Here is a 15,118-nt window from a genome sequence, read left to right as displayed (position 1 = left end):
ATGAGTTAGCCCTGGTGAGGCAGTGGTTAAATTACAATATTGAAACCACAAAGTTGTGAGTTCAATTCTAGTCAGGGGCTAAGGGTCAACTCAGCCTGGTATCCTCCCAAGGTTGATAAGATGAGTACCCAGCTTGTTGGGGGCAATTATCTTATACATTTTAAACTGTTTAGGCAGTGCTTAAGTGCACTGATAAGCAATATAGAAATGTATTTGCTATTGCTACTTTGTTGTTGTTAGCTGCCCTCAAGTCAGCCCCGATTCATGGCGACCCTGTGGAGGAGACACCTCCACACTTCCTATCCTACACTACTCAAGTTTCCCTATCCTCCACTACTCTGCTCAGTCCCTGAAAACCCATGCCTGTGACCCTCCTGATTGAGTCCATCCATCTGGCATGCAGTTTTACCCTCCTTCTTCTACCCTCTATCTTTCCTAGCATTATTATTTTTTCTAGTGAGCCATGCCTTCTCATTATGTGGCCAAAGTACGACAGCCTCAATTTGATCATCTTGGCATCCAAGGAGAGTTCTAGTTTGATCTGTTCAAGGATTCATTTGATTGACCTTTTGGTTATCCCTGGTATCCTAAGCACTCTTCTCCAGTACCACATCTTGAATGTGTTGATTTTCTTTCTGTCTGCTTTCTTTATTCTTCAATCCCTACATACATCTATACATGGCGATGGGGAATACAATTACTTGGACTATTCTGACTTTAGTGCTCAGCTGTATATCTTTGTTCTTCAGGATCTTTTCTAGTTCTTTCATAGCTGCCCTAGCCATTCCTAGCCTTCTTCTTATTTCTTGATTGCAGTCTCTACTTTGATTGACGTTTTATACAAGATATGGGAATTCTTTGACTATTTCAATATCCCCATTGTCTAGACTGAATTTATGTATTTCTTTTGCGGTCACTATTTTTGTCTTTATGTTCAGCATTAATCCTGCCTTTGTAATTTCATCTTTGATGTTCCTTGGTCTGTGATGTCTTCTGTCAGTATTATTGTGTCATCTGCATATCTTAGATTGCTGTTGTTCCTTCCTTCTATCTTCACTCTTCCTTCCTCTGGGTCTAACTCTGCTTTCCTTATGATGTTTTAGCAATAGCAAGTCCTGCTTACCGATGTATTAAGCGGTTTACAAAGTGTAAGCTAATTTTCAGCATATAAATTGAATAGATAGGATGATAGTGTGCAGCCTTGCCTGACCCCTTTAGGGCTGTACTTAGGCCCTACTAAAAACTTAGCAAGGACTTAATGAGCATTGGTTTCAATAGAAACTAAACAGCAGTAAGTAAGCATAGCTACAACACATTGAACACATTTATTGTGACAAACAGCTAATGAACAACTTCTCCATCTTCCTCTTTCTCTTAACTTCACTTATAATTAAAGCTGGTGCCAACAGAAGCTTGAACAATAGACATTACTAACTAGCTTTCAGTATTAACTCCAATTTGAAACTCAGTCTGTTTTGAAAATCCAAGTTAGCTACAAAACCTGGTTGGCCTTAATCATAATTAATGCCAAAGCAAGCCATGTGAATGGCAATCATAGGAAAGCAAATACACACACACACACACACAAACACACACCAGTAACTGCTATGATATCACAGCAGCCTACTCCTATTGCTTCAACCACAATTAAGAAATCAGGAACATTTTAAAGAGCCCAACATTTGCTTGAGAGGATCTCAAAAGTATGGTTCAATTTTATTAAAACTGCCTTTGAAAAATGTTACATTTATTATTGATCATGTCCTACTAACTGCAATAAAACATAGTCATAACTAAGAAACTGACTTCTTGTACTTGTGTCCAGTCAACATGAGATCCTCAACAACCAGTGGTTGTTTCACATGACATCAGGATGGTGGGCATTTTACATGGTGGCACACAACATGTGGAACACAATGTTTATCTAAGAAGAGATATTCAGTTTTAAATGCCTACAGAAAGCAGTCCTGTTTAAAGGCCAACTGAATAATTTAATTACCATTTAAATGTGTTTTAAACTGTTTATATTGACTATTTAGGATTAAGATACCAAGCAGTTTACATATACCACACATACATACACACTTGCAACTTGCTGTCATGGTTTTATATCCAAGAAGGGTGTCTATTATTAACAATCAACCCAGATAAAATATATTGTATGCACACAAGTCAAGGGTGAACAGCTAGATTTTTATCAGCATTATCAATCTATCACTTGCACTGCTAAGGAGAACATTGTTATGGAGAAATAAAGAAAGTCTAGAGAGTCAGTTGCTGTATAAAAGCATTCATCCACTTTTCCAATTGACACTAGAAACCTGAAAAATTCTCAAGCTGTAAGTTAACAATTTTCTATCTGGTATTTAACATTCTCAGGTTATCTGGCCTGTACACTGTATAATCAAAGGGATTTTGCTCGTGATAGTACAAACATAAGGATCCCCTTGGCAGTAGTTGCATTCAGTTCATATTTTAAAGTGTGCATTCCCAATAAAGTGTCAGCCTTTATAGTTCTTCAGGGGTCCCAAAACAATAATTTAACAATTATTGCTTATTTTTTTCTAGCTTCCACATTATTATTATTATTATTATTATTATTATTTAATTTCTATCCTGCCTTTCTCCCCAAAGGGACCCAAGTGGGCTCACAATAACAATTTTAAAACCATATTGCAATAAAAAAGGAAAAATTAAAAACAATATAAAATTACAAATATTAAAACCACAATAAAATCACAAAACCCATCCCATATAAAACCCATCCCGTAACTACCCATTAAAAGCCTGTCTGAACAGAGCCGTTTTTACCTGTCAACAAAAGACAAGCAAACAGGGAGGCAGGCTTACTTCTCATGGAAGGGCATTCCAGAGGGCAGGAGCAGCCACCAAGAAGGCTCTCTCTCGTGTCCTCACCAGGTGAGCCTGTGATGGTAAAGGGACCGAGAGAAAGCCTTCCTGGGAAGATCTTTGGACTCTAGCAGGTTTGCATGAGGAGATACGGTCTCTCAAATAATCTGGACCTAAGCTGAGTAGGGCTTTATAAGTCATAACCAGCACTTTGAATTGTGCTATTTCTTTCATATTCTTTCATTCATAAAGGGTAATAATAAATGTCAAGTTTTCTGAAGACTAAGAGGTGCTTGCTACATATTCAAAAGCTTATAAAAAAACTTTTCAGCCCTAAACTGACTTTCGTTTTTAATGATGTCTGAAGTTTTATAGTAGTGGATACCCATGTGTGCACATTCTTGAGATGTTTATGTAAGCTACTTTGAAAAAATAATTTAAAGGGCATGATATAAATGTATAAACAAACAAAAATAAAACATTTAACTTTTAATTGTAGAACAGGAGTGGGCAACTGTCAGGGAATGGAAGGGCACATTGGCCCTCGTGGGACCTTGGGATGCCACCACCAGGTGCCATAGTCTCCACAAACTGGAAGAAGTTTTTTTGTCCTCAGATGTCCAATGCAAACCTCAAGTTGCTACAGAAAGAGGTTACTGCCTATGTTGTCATATTTTCAGGTGAATTTGGCTGTATTCTCACATATTCTATACCCCCTTCACTCCAATTAGTTCTGATTTTGGTGGGGAAATACCTAAAGCTGACATGTGGAACATCACTGCAAAATGACAAGTTTGGGGTTTGCTACTAGTTACTTGTGAGCAACCCCCCAATTTAGGAGTGGGTGGGGTGCCTGGGGAGCCGCAAGAACTTGGGGAGCCTTAGGCACTATATTCATTTCACAGGCTGTACTCTGTCCACTCTTTCTACAGACAAATACTGTAGATTTGTTTGAGGTATCTTGTGATGTACAAGCTTTTCAATGTGAAGAAAAACTGGAATGCTCCAAAATGCATACAATGCAAGATTGGTAACTACTTAAACAAACAAATAAGAACTGTAAACATGAGCCCGTATTAATGAGAAAAAAGTCTTACCCAAAAACCTTGTTACATGACTTAACAAGCAATCTAAAATGTGTATCTGTATGTAGAGCAATAAACTTATAGTATCGCATGTATATCTGAAGCTGCATGTAATAAACCAAACAGTGCATTAAGAGGAGATTATTTTTTTATTTACTGAAAATTCACATACTTTCATTTACAGCTATCCACCAGTACATACAACAAAATTATCTTGAATTTCAGAAATATTCTGCCTTGGCAATGTCAATTAAAAATTCTATTTCAAACAAAAATAGATCCTTCCACTAACTAGCCCTCAATCTCACAATGCAAATGTGCTAGAACACAATGGGGAAAATCCCTAAGGAATAAGGTTAAATATACTATACAAGCTGAGGGAGTAAGTGGAAGATGGTTATAATTCTTAAACTGAATGTGAAAAATTACTCTCTCATTCATCTCTACAAGATCTACTTATAAGTCTTGTAGCACAGAGTAATGTGACCAAGAAATAGATCCTAGGACTGAGGCCCATTACAGACGGGCCTGAAAATCACTTCCTGACGCTCCTAACCCTAATACGGACCCAGTCCATACAAAATGGCGGTGCCCTATGCACACGGGCGCCGCCATTACGACGTCATGAACACACCGCCTCCAAAAGAGGCAGCGAGGATGTGACGTCTTTGCGCTGCGCGAGGGTGCCTAGAGCGCCCTTTCCGCAGCGCAAGAAGGAGCTCCAAAACGGAGCTCCTTCTGGGGTTTGTGTTGCTGGGCGCAGCCTTTACATGGCTGCGCCAGTGATGCAAAGGAGAAAGGGGCCAAGCTGCCCCTTTCTCCTCCCCCCCACCGTCGCCGGGTGTACTTGGGGATTGAAGCCCCAAGGACACCCCTTTCCAGGCCACGGGGGAGCGGCCTTTTGCTGCTTCCCTGCGGCCTGGGAAGTGGCAGATCGGGGCCTTGGAGGCTGCCGTTCTGGCAGCTGAGGCCCCGATACAGCGGGGAAAGGGGCGGGTGCAGGCTGCCCCAAACGGGCAGTCTGTAACCCGCCTGAGTTACATAGTTGGGAACAGTTTCCATGACACCCATAAATAAAATGTTAAAAGATAAAGTCTTTAGGCATATTCCTAATTTTTTTCATTTTACAGTTAAAATGTGACCCAAGTATGTGACTGAAAGTTTCCTACTGAATACAAACACAGCTACAAATTCAAGTTGTGCCAGGGTGAACAACTTGTAACCCACAAGATACTGTCAGACTGCAGTTCCCATCATTTCCCACTGGCTATGGTCAAAAGGCTTAATGGGACCAGCAGTTTTAAACTATACAGGAGGCTGCAAGTTGTCCCCTCCTGGCAGGATGTGGTTAGATTATATAAAGTAAACACACTGCCACCTAAGTTCAAAGCAGGCTGAATCTGCCCCTTGACACAAATGGGGTCAACAGAAAGTTTGTACATATGTACACCCAATAGTGCCCCCAAGTGATTTCCATGAACCCCAGGAGCAGGAAATAAAGCACTACAATTGGGAAACTACTGGAATGATAATAAGACTTTTAGATAACTGGGTGATCCAATTGTTATTGGCAAGGATTCTGCAGAAGGGTAGAATACAACATAAACTATAAGAGCTACGGCCCCTTTACAGCTAAAAGGCCCCTCTCTACCTCTTCTATCCACCCCCCTTCATATGCCATTCTTCATAGCAATGGGCTTCTAAATAATATTCTATTAAGTCACATTTTGAAGCATTACTATTATTTTCCATAGATCGAGGCGAGAAACAACAATAAATTAACAAATACACCACATCAGTTAAAAAACACATCAATTTAAAAGGACAAATAAGGAATACACACACACACATTAAAATAATTCACATTTAAAATTCACAATTTAATCAGGGCACTATATTGCCATATAAGTGTGCCAAAATACTTGAGTCCCTGTCTGAGAAAAAAGTGACATATAAATCAACACTAATAAATATTTAAGTGAGTAGTAAGATATGTTTCACAAGACATCAAATTTTTTCAATATCAATGAAATTGTACAATTGCCACTGGTTAGTAGCTGTTTAGAAACACAATAAACCAACATTGGAAATCAGGAAAATGATTTTTCTTCTAATAAAAGTCAGGCTTTCACAAACAGACTCACAAACAGACTTAAGAAATGTGCTGGATCTGACTAAAGGGCCACATAGGCCTGAAACAGATGGGCAACAAGTGCCATCTCTGGGCAAATCCAGTGGCATGACCCCCTGGATCAGCCAGAAGTCATGCTAAGGCTGGCTAATGCGGCCCAAAGCCAGCTGCAAAAGGAGCGGGGGGAAAACCATTCGTTGCCAGCTGTTCGTGCCAGACTGTGGTAGCAGCCAGCCTTGGGACCACAGCATCCAATCACCATGGTCCCATGCTGATCGGGGGATCAGTTGGGGCTGGAGTGGCCTCTGGCCACTCCAAACTGCCAGTCTCTTTGACCCCCTTAGTCTAGTATTCTATTTACAAAGGTCCCAAACCAATATTTATAGGAAGCCCTCAAGCCAGATATGCATACAACAGGTATCTTCCTAGCTTGTTAGGTCCCTGCTCAGCATAATGAGATACAAAAAGAAGTGTTCTATATAATGCCAAGCATTAAAAGCAAGTAAAATTCAGCATTAGAGAAATGGTTGGAGCAGGTTGTCTGTTCCAAAGCTCCTTGTTACGAGAAATCCTCTTCCCCCTAGAAAACAAGAAGGGGATCGTGCACAAATGACCCACACAATGAAACTTCCGCTCTCTTTTTCTCCCAGTTTCTCTAGCACTGACAAAGAACTCAGGGTAAAAAGATCTCACTGGTATCCAGAAGAAATATTTAAATAAAGTTTCCAATGTTAAAATGCATATATATAATGAACAAGTATGTTTGCTTACTGGTTGCTACAACAAAACACCTTGTTTTGCATCTAAAGAGAGCCTTTATACACCTTAATCACACAATGCAACACTTGGCATTGTGGTTTCTTTAAAAATGACTGAATGGAATGTCTCTGCCCTTTGAATGGTAGAATCATATAGTATACTCATAAAAATGAACATTTGCCATGTACAAGTAGCTGGAGGGCATAAAACTGAAGTATATGATCAGCTATGTGAATTCAGGGAATAATCATTATGGCATAATGGGTGACATCTGGATCACACTGAATATACTGCTAATTCCTGAGTCCATTAAGAAGCATACAGTCAGCCCTCCATATCCATAGATTTTTTTATCCACAGATTCAGCACCCATGGCTTGCAAATATTTTAAAAAACATATACATTTCCAAAAGTAAATATTGACTGCACCATTTTATATAAACGACACCATTTTGCTACCCCATTGTATTGAATGGGACTAGAGCATCCACGGATTTTGGTATCCACAGGGGGTTCTGGAACCAAACCCCAGTGGATAACAAGAGCCCACTGTATAATACAGGACAAGACTTATCACAGACAGGCTCAACATCACACTAAATTGATCAACAGGCAGCAGTGTTGGCTGGTGTCGTCAGTGGAGTGGTCAACCTGTTTTGAAGTTTTCTTCAGATTTTAAAGAAGGTAGCCATGGATCAACCCTTCCCTGATAAGTTCAGTACCTTAAAATGCTCCTTTAAAGCACTCCTTTAAATCTGGAGTGGATTCACTGCCCATCTGACATGGGAGTTATCAGCTGCCACTAGATGCTGGAGCCTGTAGGACAACAATATCTGAAGGGCTAGAGACTGCCTGTTGCTGTGTGTCTCCAAGTCATCTTTAACTTATGAAGATCCTAAGGCGAACCTATCATAGGATTTTTTTGGCAAGTTTCTTCAGAGAATTTGCCATTATTATCTTCTGAGGCTGAGACAGTGTGACTTGCCCAAGGTCACTCAGTGGGTCTACCACTGAGCTAAATCATGGTTTATCATAACCCTCCCCAAGAAGCTTCAAGTATCCGAAGCCTCATATGCCCCCTCCCCTATGGGGTTACTCCTCTGGTGCAACTACAAGATCAAAATCTTTTGCTTCCCATTCTTGCAAAATCATAAACAAACCATAATTAACATCAATGGCAATTCTGTTGGTCGGGATAGCACAACTGAGGTTAAGGCAAAATTCTCTCTACCTGTTCCAAAAGAGATGAAGGAGGAAAGTATGTGAGCCCTAGAGGCAGTATGGCTATCCTTTTCATGGTAAATATGGTTTAATGTGGCACTGGTATGTATCTAGAATATAATTTACAAAACATATGCCACCTGAGATTATTTTTGCCAATGGAAAGACACCTGTTTGCTAGATACTTTTGACTTAATTTCAAGAGATTATATTTTTCTTTTATCTTCATTTGTAATTAAAACTAAGTTACTTTAAAAGGTAATTTTGCTTCTCACATTATTATTTTTAAAAATATTTTAAAATAAAACTTTGTCTGAATGTACCATTTTGGAACTAAAAATCTGTACTATATACGTTTAACACATGCATTAATCCATTTTTAAGAATGCCTTCCAATTTCAGTTTAAAATAGTCTGTAACTGTGCCTGAGCTTCAGGAATAAGAATTAGCTTTAGAATAGCTTTTGCTTTCAAATCTTGTCTGTTTGGGGCATAAACTAATGCATCTTGAACAAAGCTAATATAACTACCAGCTGTTTGATTTTCTCCACTGCTTCAGTTTTCTTATACTACCTTATTATGAAAGACATCTTCTGAATGAAATGTACATTCTAGTTAGCATACGAATTCTAGCACTTTCATAAAGATATCAGCATTACTAAAGACCACTAAAGACAATGGTATTTCTCAGTATGCAGTTCTTAAAAAGACAAAAGAAAAACACACCACACACTAAAATTAGGCTTTGTACTATCTTTCCAGATTGAAAATGGGGGTTGAAAAGGCTGCTGCTACCTATTGGTACACAAAAATAGTCCTCCCCCAACTTACAATGGTTCTCTTGTTAAACAGGTCTTACATGTATCAGTAAGACGTGTTCAACAACCTGCAAAACCTGTTTGACAAAAAACTATAATAAGTTCAGGTATATGGGTGGAACTGTCTGTGCTCCTATAGGTAAGAACACTTCTGCTATACTGCCTCCAAGTCTCTGACAGACTAACATCCTTACAACACTAACATTAATTACCATGCAAGGAAGCATTTAGCTATGCAAAACAAAAATAGATTTTTATTAAGTGAATGCAACTGAAGCTAGTTAGAAAGGCTTACACCTGAAATCTATGCATGTTTTCTCAGAAGTGCCACCTACCATGGGATTTACTCCCCCATATACATGCACAGGATTACAGCCTTAAAGGAAATATTACAAAAACAGGATCTGAAATGATATATTTTAAGTACATATCCCCTTAGCAAATGACCTAAATGTTTATTTGGCAAATAGAATAATATATAGAAGCTAATTTATACAGCTCTTTGGTAAAACAACTGTCTATACATCATTGGGAACTTATGCTAAAAAAAAAACTTTACCAATTTTGATAAACACACAACTCAAAATGCCACTTTGTGAGTATATTTTGTATATTACAAAAGCCTAATTGAACAAGGACTGTTTAAATAACTAACCCACTAAATTTTTAAGTACGTATTAGAACTATGTGTGTATGTGCCTCCAGGATGCCTGCCAATTTACGGTAACCCCATGTATTTTTTAGGGTTTTCTACGCTTGCTGTTAAATCTCACACTTCTGAAAACCAACAATACTCAAGAGTCAGTTTCAGAAGTCACCATAATCATCACCTCCTTTTGTACCATCTTGGCATTAATATGTATCCCACTGACCTCAGAGTTTTAAGTACGACTCCTCCATAGCTTTTTGACCATACAAGAACAGGGGTTTGTACAAAGAGCCATAGATCCTTTAAGAATTTAAGTCAACGTGCAGCAGGTATGGTGGCACCGGATCACCAACCTCACTAGCTTTCTGAAATGCCAATTTGACTGAATTTATTTGCTGAGATATTACTCCAACTAAAGCAATTGACTACATTGGCTACTATCCATCATCCTGATAACAGTTTCCCCAAACCTGTCATGACTTCACTTGATCTCTCCTACCTTATCTGACTCAGACTCATCTAGACAAGACTTGCATTTTTTAAAAAGAAAAAAAAACTATATTAAATGACACAAGCAAAGACAAATACATATACAAAAAATTCAAAATATGAAATCTGTTTTATTATCTTTACATTTTTTTATTTTAAAAAGCTGCTTAGTTCTGTTAGATTTTGTATGAAAAAATAATTCTGAAGTCTTAATCTTGCAGTCTTGCAAAGTACAAGAAATTGAAACATTTCAACCACACATACATTTCTTATTTAAAAAATGCTTAACTTAAGACCCTAACAACAACCTTACTGCATTCTGTTCCTACAGTAGCAAATCAGATATCTATGGGAAGTCCTGAAGGAAAATATGAACACAGATACATCTTCCTGCGTGTGTTCTTTTGCAACAAATATTGAAGGAAACATACCAGTGAAAGCCTTATTGTCCATGTCAATACTTTTTTCCACATACAAATACTCCTTTATGAAAAATTTCAGACCAAAAAATAGAAATCTATATTTTGACACTGCTTAATAATTGATGTAGCTCTTTCCCCCTAGAGGCCCAAATGGCTTCTGTGACATGAAACACCTTCAACCAGCTAAAGTTGGGGTGTGCCAATAGATTTCCTTCTAGACCAGTGTTTCCCAACCTTTGGTCCTCCAAATGTTATGGACTTCAGCTCCAAAAATTCCAGATTGTTGGCCAAGCTGGCAGGGGCTTCTGGGAGTTGACGTCCAAAGCCAAAAGAAGACAAAAGTTTGGGATCCACTGTTCTAGACACTAATAACCCAACACAATTATCTTTGCATCCATAAGCTCAGCACTAGCTATCTATAGTACTACTGCCACAGAAGACTGCCCAAAAATTACAATTATTCTAAAGCAGCTGCCAATTCAAGTGAGGCAGTAGCCATAACACAAAAATTGCCTTACATTTATTAACTATTCAAGATGTATACAGAATATACCACAGCAAAATATATACAATAAAGTTTGATCACACTGGTACTGCCAACAAGAGGGACAATAATTCAAGAACATGGTGAAGTAAAGAGGCAAAGACTAGTGTGTTTGTAAAGTTAGTACACTTGTCAATTAATTTTATTAGTGGTGCTTCCATGTATCCAAACTGGTCTAAATTTTATATAGGAAATGTATGCAGGACTATGCTCTAGAAAGGTTTTTTAAAATCCATGATTGGTCTGACTTCCTAGAAATAGAATTTGAATGTTTCTATTCAGACTCAGGCTGCAATGCGCTTGGGGGAAAACTCTAATGCAAGCTCCATCTGTACAGAGGCTAAGCACACCAATCATTATCTTGAAATGACTGATGCAACAGCCTAAGATCTCTTAAGTAGCTGTTCTCCAAATCTACCTTCTCTCTTGGGGGTGTGAAAGCCAAAAGTACTATGGAAATCTACTGTTTAACACTATGAAATGAAAACGCATTTTCAGTCACACTGACATTTTACCTAACCAGCTGGGGGAAAGAAAACACCATATTTTACAGCAGTAGGCATTACTGTAGTCTTCTATCATACTGAACTACTGAAGTCTCTGAAATGTTTATGGCTAATTAACCGTAAGTTACACTGACAAGTCTGAACATCAGTCTCTCTCTCTCTCTCTCTCTCTCTCTCTCTCACACACACACAGAGAGACTACAAACCTTCCAGTTTTAACAGCAATAAGGAATGTCAACTATTTATCACATAAGCTACTGCTTTAGTCGTGTAAAAGTGGGAACAAGTCAGTTAACCATACTACAGTGATCATGCTATGAAACATACCACAGTTGAATATGGATACATTACAGATACCTGGAAGTCTACTGATGACTAATTATTGTACTTTTAAAAGAGGCTGAAAATGAATACAGAGAAGAAGTACCTTTTTGCACTAGTTGAAAGTTTAGCAGCTGTTTTGCTAGAGATTTTGCCCTCCTTCTTCTTGGGCTGAACCTGTTCTCTTTCTTGATCTTGTTGAACACTTTCTCGCTGATCTCCATCAGAGCTGCCTCCGCTAGTGCTTGGACTATCATCAACTCTTTGCCCTTCAGTGGACATCTTAGATTCTAAATAAAAATAAATACATAAATGAATAATAAATACAGTGGTCCCTTGTTATCTGGGGTTTCGTTCCAGGACACACACACACACACACACACACACACACACACCCGTGGAGACCAAAATCTGTGGATGCTCAAGTCCCATTAAATATAATGGGTAGTAAAATGGTGTCCCTTATACAAAATGGAAAATCAAGTTTTGCTATTTGGAATTTATACTTTTTAAAAATATTTTCAAGCCGTTGATGTTTGAATCAGTGGATAAAAAATTGGTGGATAAGGAGGGCCTACTGTAAAATGATTCCAATGCTGACTTGATGTTTAGAGATTATGCTTCTTAACTACTGAATTATAACATGCTATTTTAACACATTTTTAAAATGCCATTAATAGATAACAGTGACTGCTGTAAATATACTTTGCAGACAATATAAATTCCTAGTGGACAAGTTTCTTTAATACTTTTAGTTATCCAACTTTTTTTGAAGTCTCATTAGACGGCCAAAATACAAATATATCCTCAAGTACAAATAAGGTTTTCTCTGGCATACACTTGAACAGTCCAGTAATCGTTATTCATTTAGCTTATCCAGAGCAAAGCAGAACAAAATATTATTAGTTAATTTTATCAAAGCACAAACCCCTTTTTTTTGGTTTTTGTTTTAAGTGATACCTTATGAATGTGAAATGTGTATATAGTGTGCACAATTGCTGCCTTTTTTGGAAGCAGTGGACAAAAGACTTTAATAATGGCAAATAAATCAAAATTGAGAATAAGATTATCAAATATTAATTCTAAACATATTATCTTGAGATGTTTAATATGATGTGGACAAGCTGCTTGGAAAGATGAGGCCAATTACTTGTCTGTCAGATCCAAGTCCATCATGGCTGATTAGAACCACCAGAGGAGGGCTGAGCAATTAGGAGGTAGAAGTTGTAAATGCTTCTTTGAAAGAGAGTAAAACCTTTATTGGACCCTACCTCCCTAGATAATAATCACCCAGTCTCTAACCTCCCCTTATTAAATAAGAGCAAGTTGTGGTAACACAACTTCAGGCTCTCTTGTATGAAACATATTACCTGGTTGTATTTTAATCTGGATCTAAACCTGGTTATATGACAAACACAGTCTCGGTTGCCTTGCTTTGCTAGCTGACCTATACCAGGAGTTGGATGGGTGTGTATGTATGGAGTGCATCCCTGTTGGTCCCTCTGGATCTCTCAGCATTTGATACCATCAACCATGATTGTCTTTCTGGACTATGCTGGTATGGGACTTGGAGGTATTTCTCTGTAGCATTTCTAGTCTTTCTTAACTGAATGTTTGCAGAAGATGGTGATGGGGTAGTGCTGTTCATTTAACATTAGCCTGTGGGGTTCCACAGAGCTCAAAACTATCCTCTGTGCTTATTTAACATTTACATAAAGCCAGTGGAAGAGGTCATCTGGAGTGTTGGAGTTAGATGTCATCAGATGATACACAGATCCTTTTTTTGAAAGGATGTGAGGAAATGCTATCAGCTTTTTCTTTCAGTTAAGTGTCAAAGGTGCTACAAAATCCCTTTACATACTGTTCTTACAGTGTAAGCCTGCCCATGTCTACTCTGAAGTAAACCCCATAGCATTAATGGCTCCTGCTCACATGACAATGGGTACAAGCATGCCAGCTTCCTTTAAGGTACATTCTCCTGTAGGAACTTCAATGGGGCCTGCTTCCAGGACAATGGTTAAAAGCTTGCTTTTTAAATTTCAAATGCAGGCTTCTACCTGTTTACTAAAAAGGAAGCATCACTGAATTCAGTGGAATCCTATGAAAATGGTTATAAGATTGCCTCATTATTTAAACTGCACTACTACATTTTGAAGCAAAAGTAAGCCCCGAATTCCCCACCACCATGTATGGATGTGAAAGCTGGACAGTTAAAAAGAAAAAAAGCCAATAGGAAGAAAATCAATCTATCTGAGATTTGGTGCTAGACAAGAGTACTATCTATGGATGGCCAAGAAAACAAACAAATGGATTATAGAATAGATCAAGCCTGAGCTCTCTCTGGAAACTAGGGTGGGATACAGACCGCCCCTTTTCCCAACGGATCGGGGCCTCAGCAGCCACAACACCAGCCCTGGATACCCCGATCTGCCACTTTTCCAGGCCCCAGGGAAGCGGCAAAACACTGCTTCCCCATGACCTGGAAAGTGGTGTCTTTGGGGCTTCATGCCCCAAGGACACCCCGACAGTGGCAGGGAGAGAGAAAAGAGCAAGGCTTATATATCGCTGGCGCAGCCATGTAAAGGCTGCGTCAGCGATACCCACTGCAAAACGAGCTCCATTTCGGAGCTCCTTCTGGCGCCACTGAAAGGGCACCACAAGTGCCCTGCAGTGGCATCTGGATGTCACGACCGTGCTGTGTTGTTTGGCTGCGGTGTGGCCATGATGTCGTAATAGCAGCGCCCATGTAGACAGGGTGCCACCATTTTGACGCCACGGTTATGTGCTAGGGTTGTGGGGCGTCTGTAAAGGACACCCCGAGGCAACATTAGCATGTATCCAGGCCGGTGCAAAGCACCAGTCTGGATACCGCCTTGGATGCCTAAATTGAGGCTGTCATACTTCAGCCACATCATGAGGAACAATTAATCATTAGAAACACAATGATGCTAGGAAAGGTGGAAGGCAGTAGAAAGAGAGGAAGACCACATGCCAGATGGCTTGACTTGATCAGGGAGGACACAGGCCTAAGCATGCAAGACCTGCGCAGAGAGGTTGAGGGCAGAGTCTTGGAGATGTCACATCCACAGGGTCTCCATGAGTCAAAGTGAACTTGAGGGAGTTTAACAACAGCAATAACAATGTGCTGTAAATGAGGCTGCTCTTGAAAAGTGTTTGGAAGCTACAGCTAGTGGAAATGGAGCAGCTAGACTGGTGACAGGTATGAACTTTAGAGATCACATAACACCAGTCTTATGAAAACTGCACTGGCTTCCAATCTGCTTCCAAGCTCAATTCAAGGTGCTGGTTTCAACCTGTCTTGTG

General features: G+C 39.2%; 1 protein-coding gene across 1 annotated transcript in view; it reads right to left on the bottom strand.

Moving 5' to 3' along the window:
• The window catches only part of UBE2E2 (ubiquitin conjugating enzyme E2 E2), a 40,159-nt gene that overhangs the window by 14,007 nt on the left and 11,034 nt on the right, over positions 1-15,118 (bottom strand). The window contains exon 2 of the mRNA XM_042472143.1: positions 11,901-12,084. Within this exon, the coding sequence (XP_042328077.1) occupies positions 11,901-12,076 (176 nt within the window). The 5' untranslated portion in view covers positions 12,077-12,084. The remainder of the gene's footprint in view (positions 1-11,900; positions 12,085-15,118) is intronic.

Source organism: Sceloporus undulatus, chromosome 6 (genome assembly GCF_019175285.1).
Source record: "Sceloporus undulatus isolate JIND9_A2432 ecotype Alabama chromosome 6, SceUnd_v1.1, whole genome shotgun sequence".
Taxonomy (NCBI): Eukaryota; Metazoa; Chordata; class Lepidosauria; order Squamata; family Phrynosomatidae; genus Sceloporus; species Sceloporus undulatus.
The sequence above is the reverse complement of the archived record's forward strand: the minus strand, read 5'-3'. Positions and strand labels throughout refer to the sequence as shown.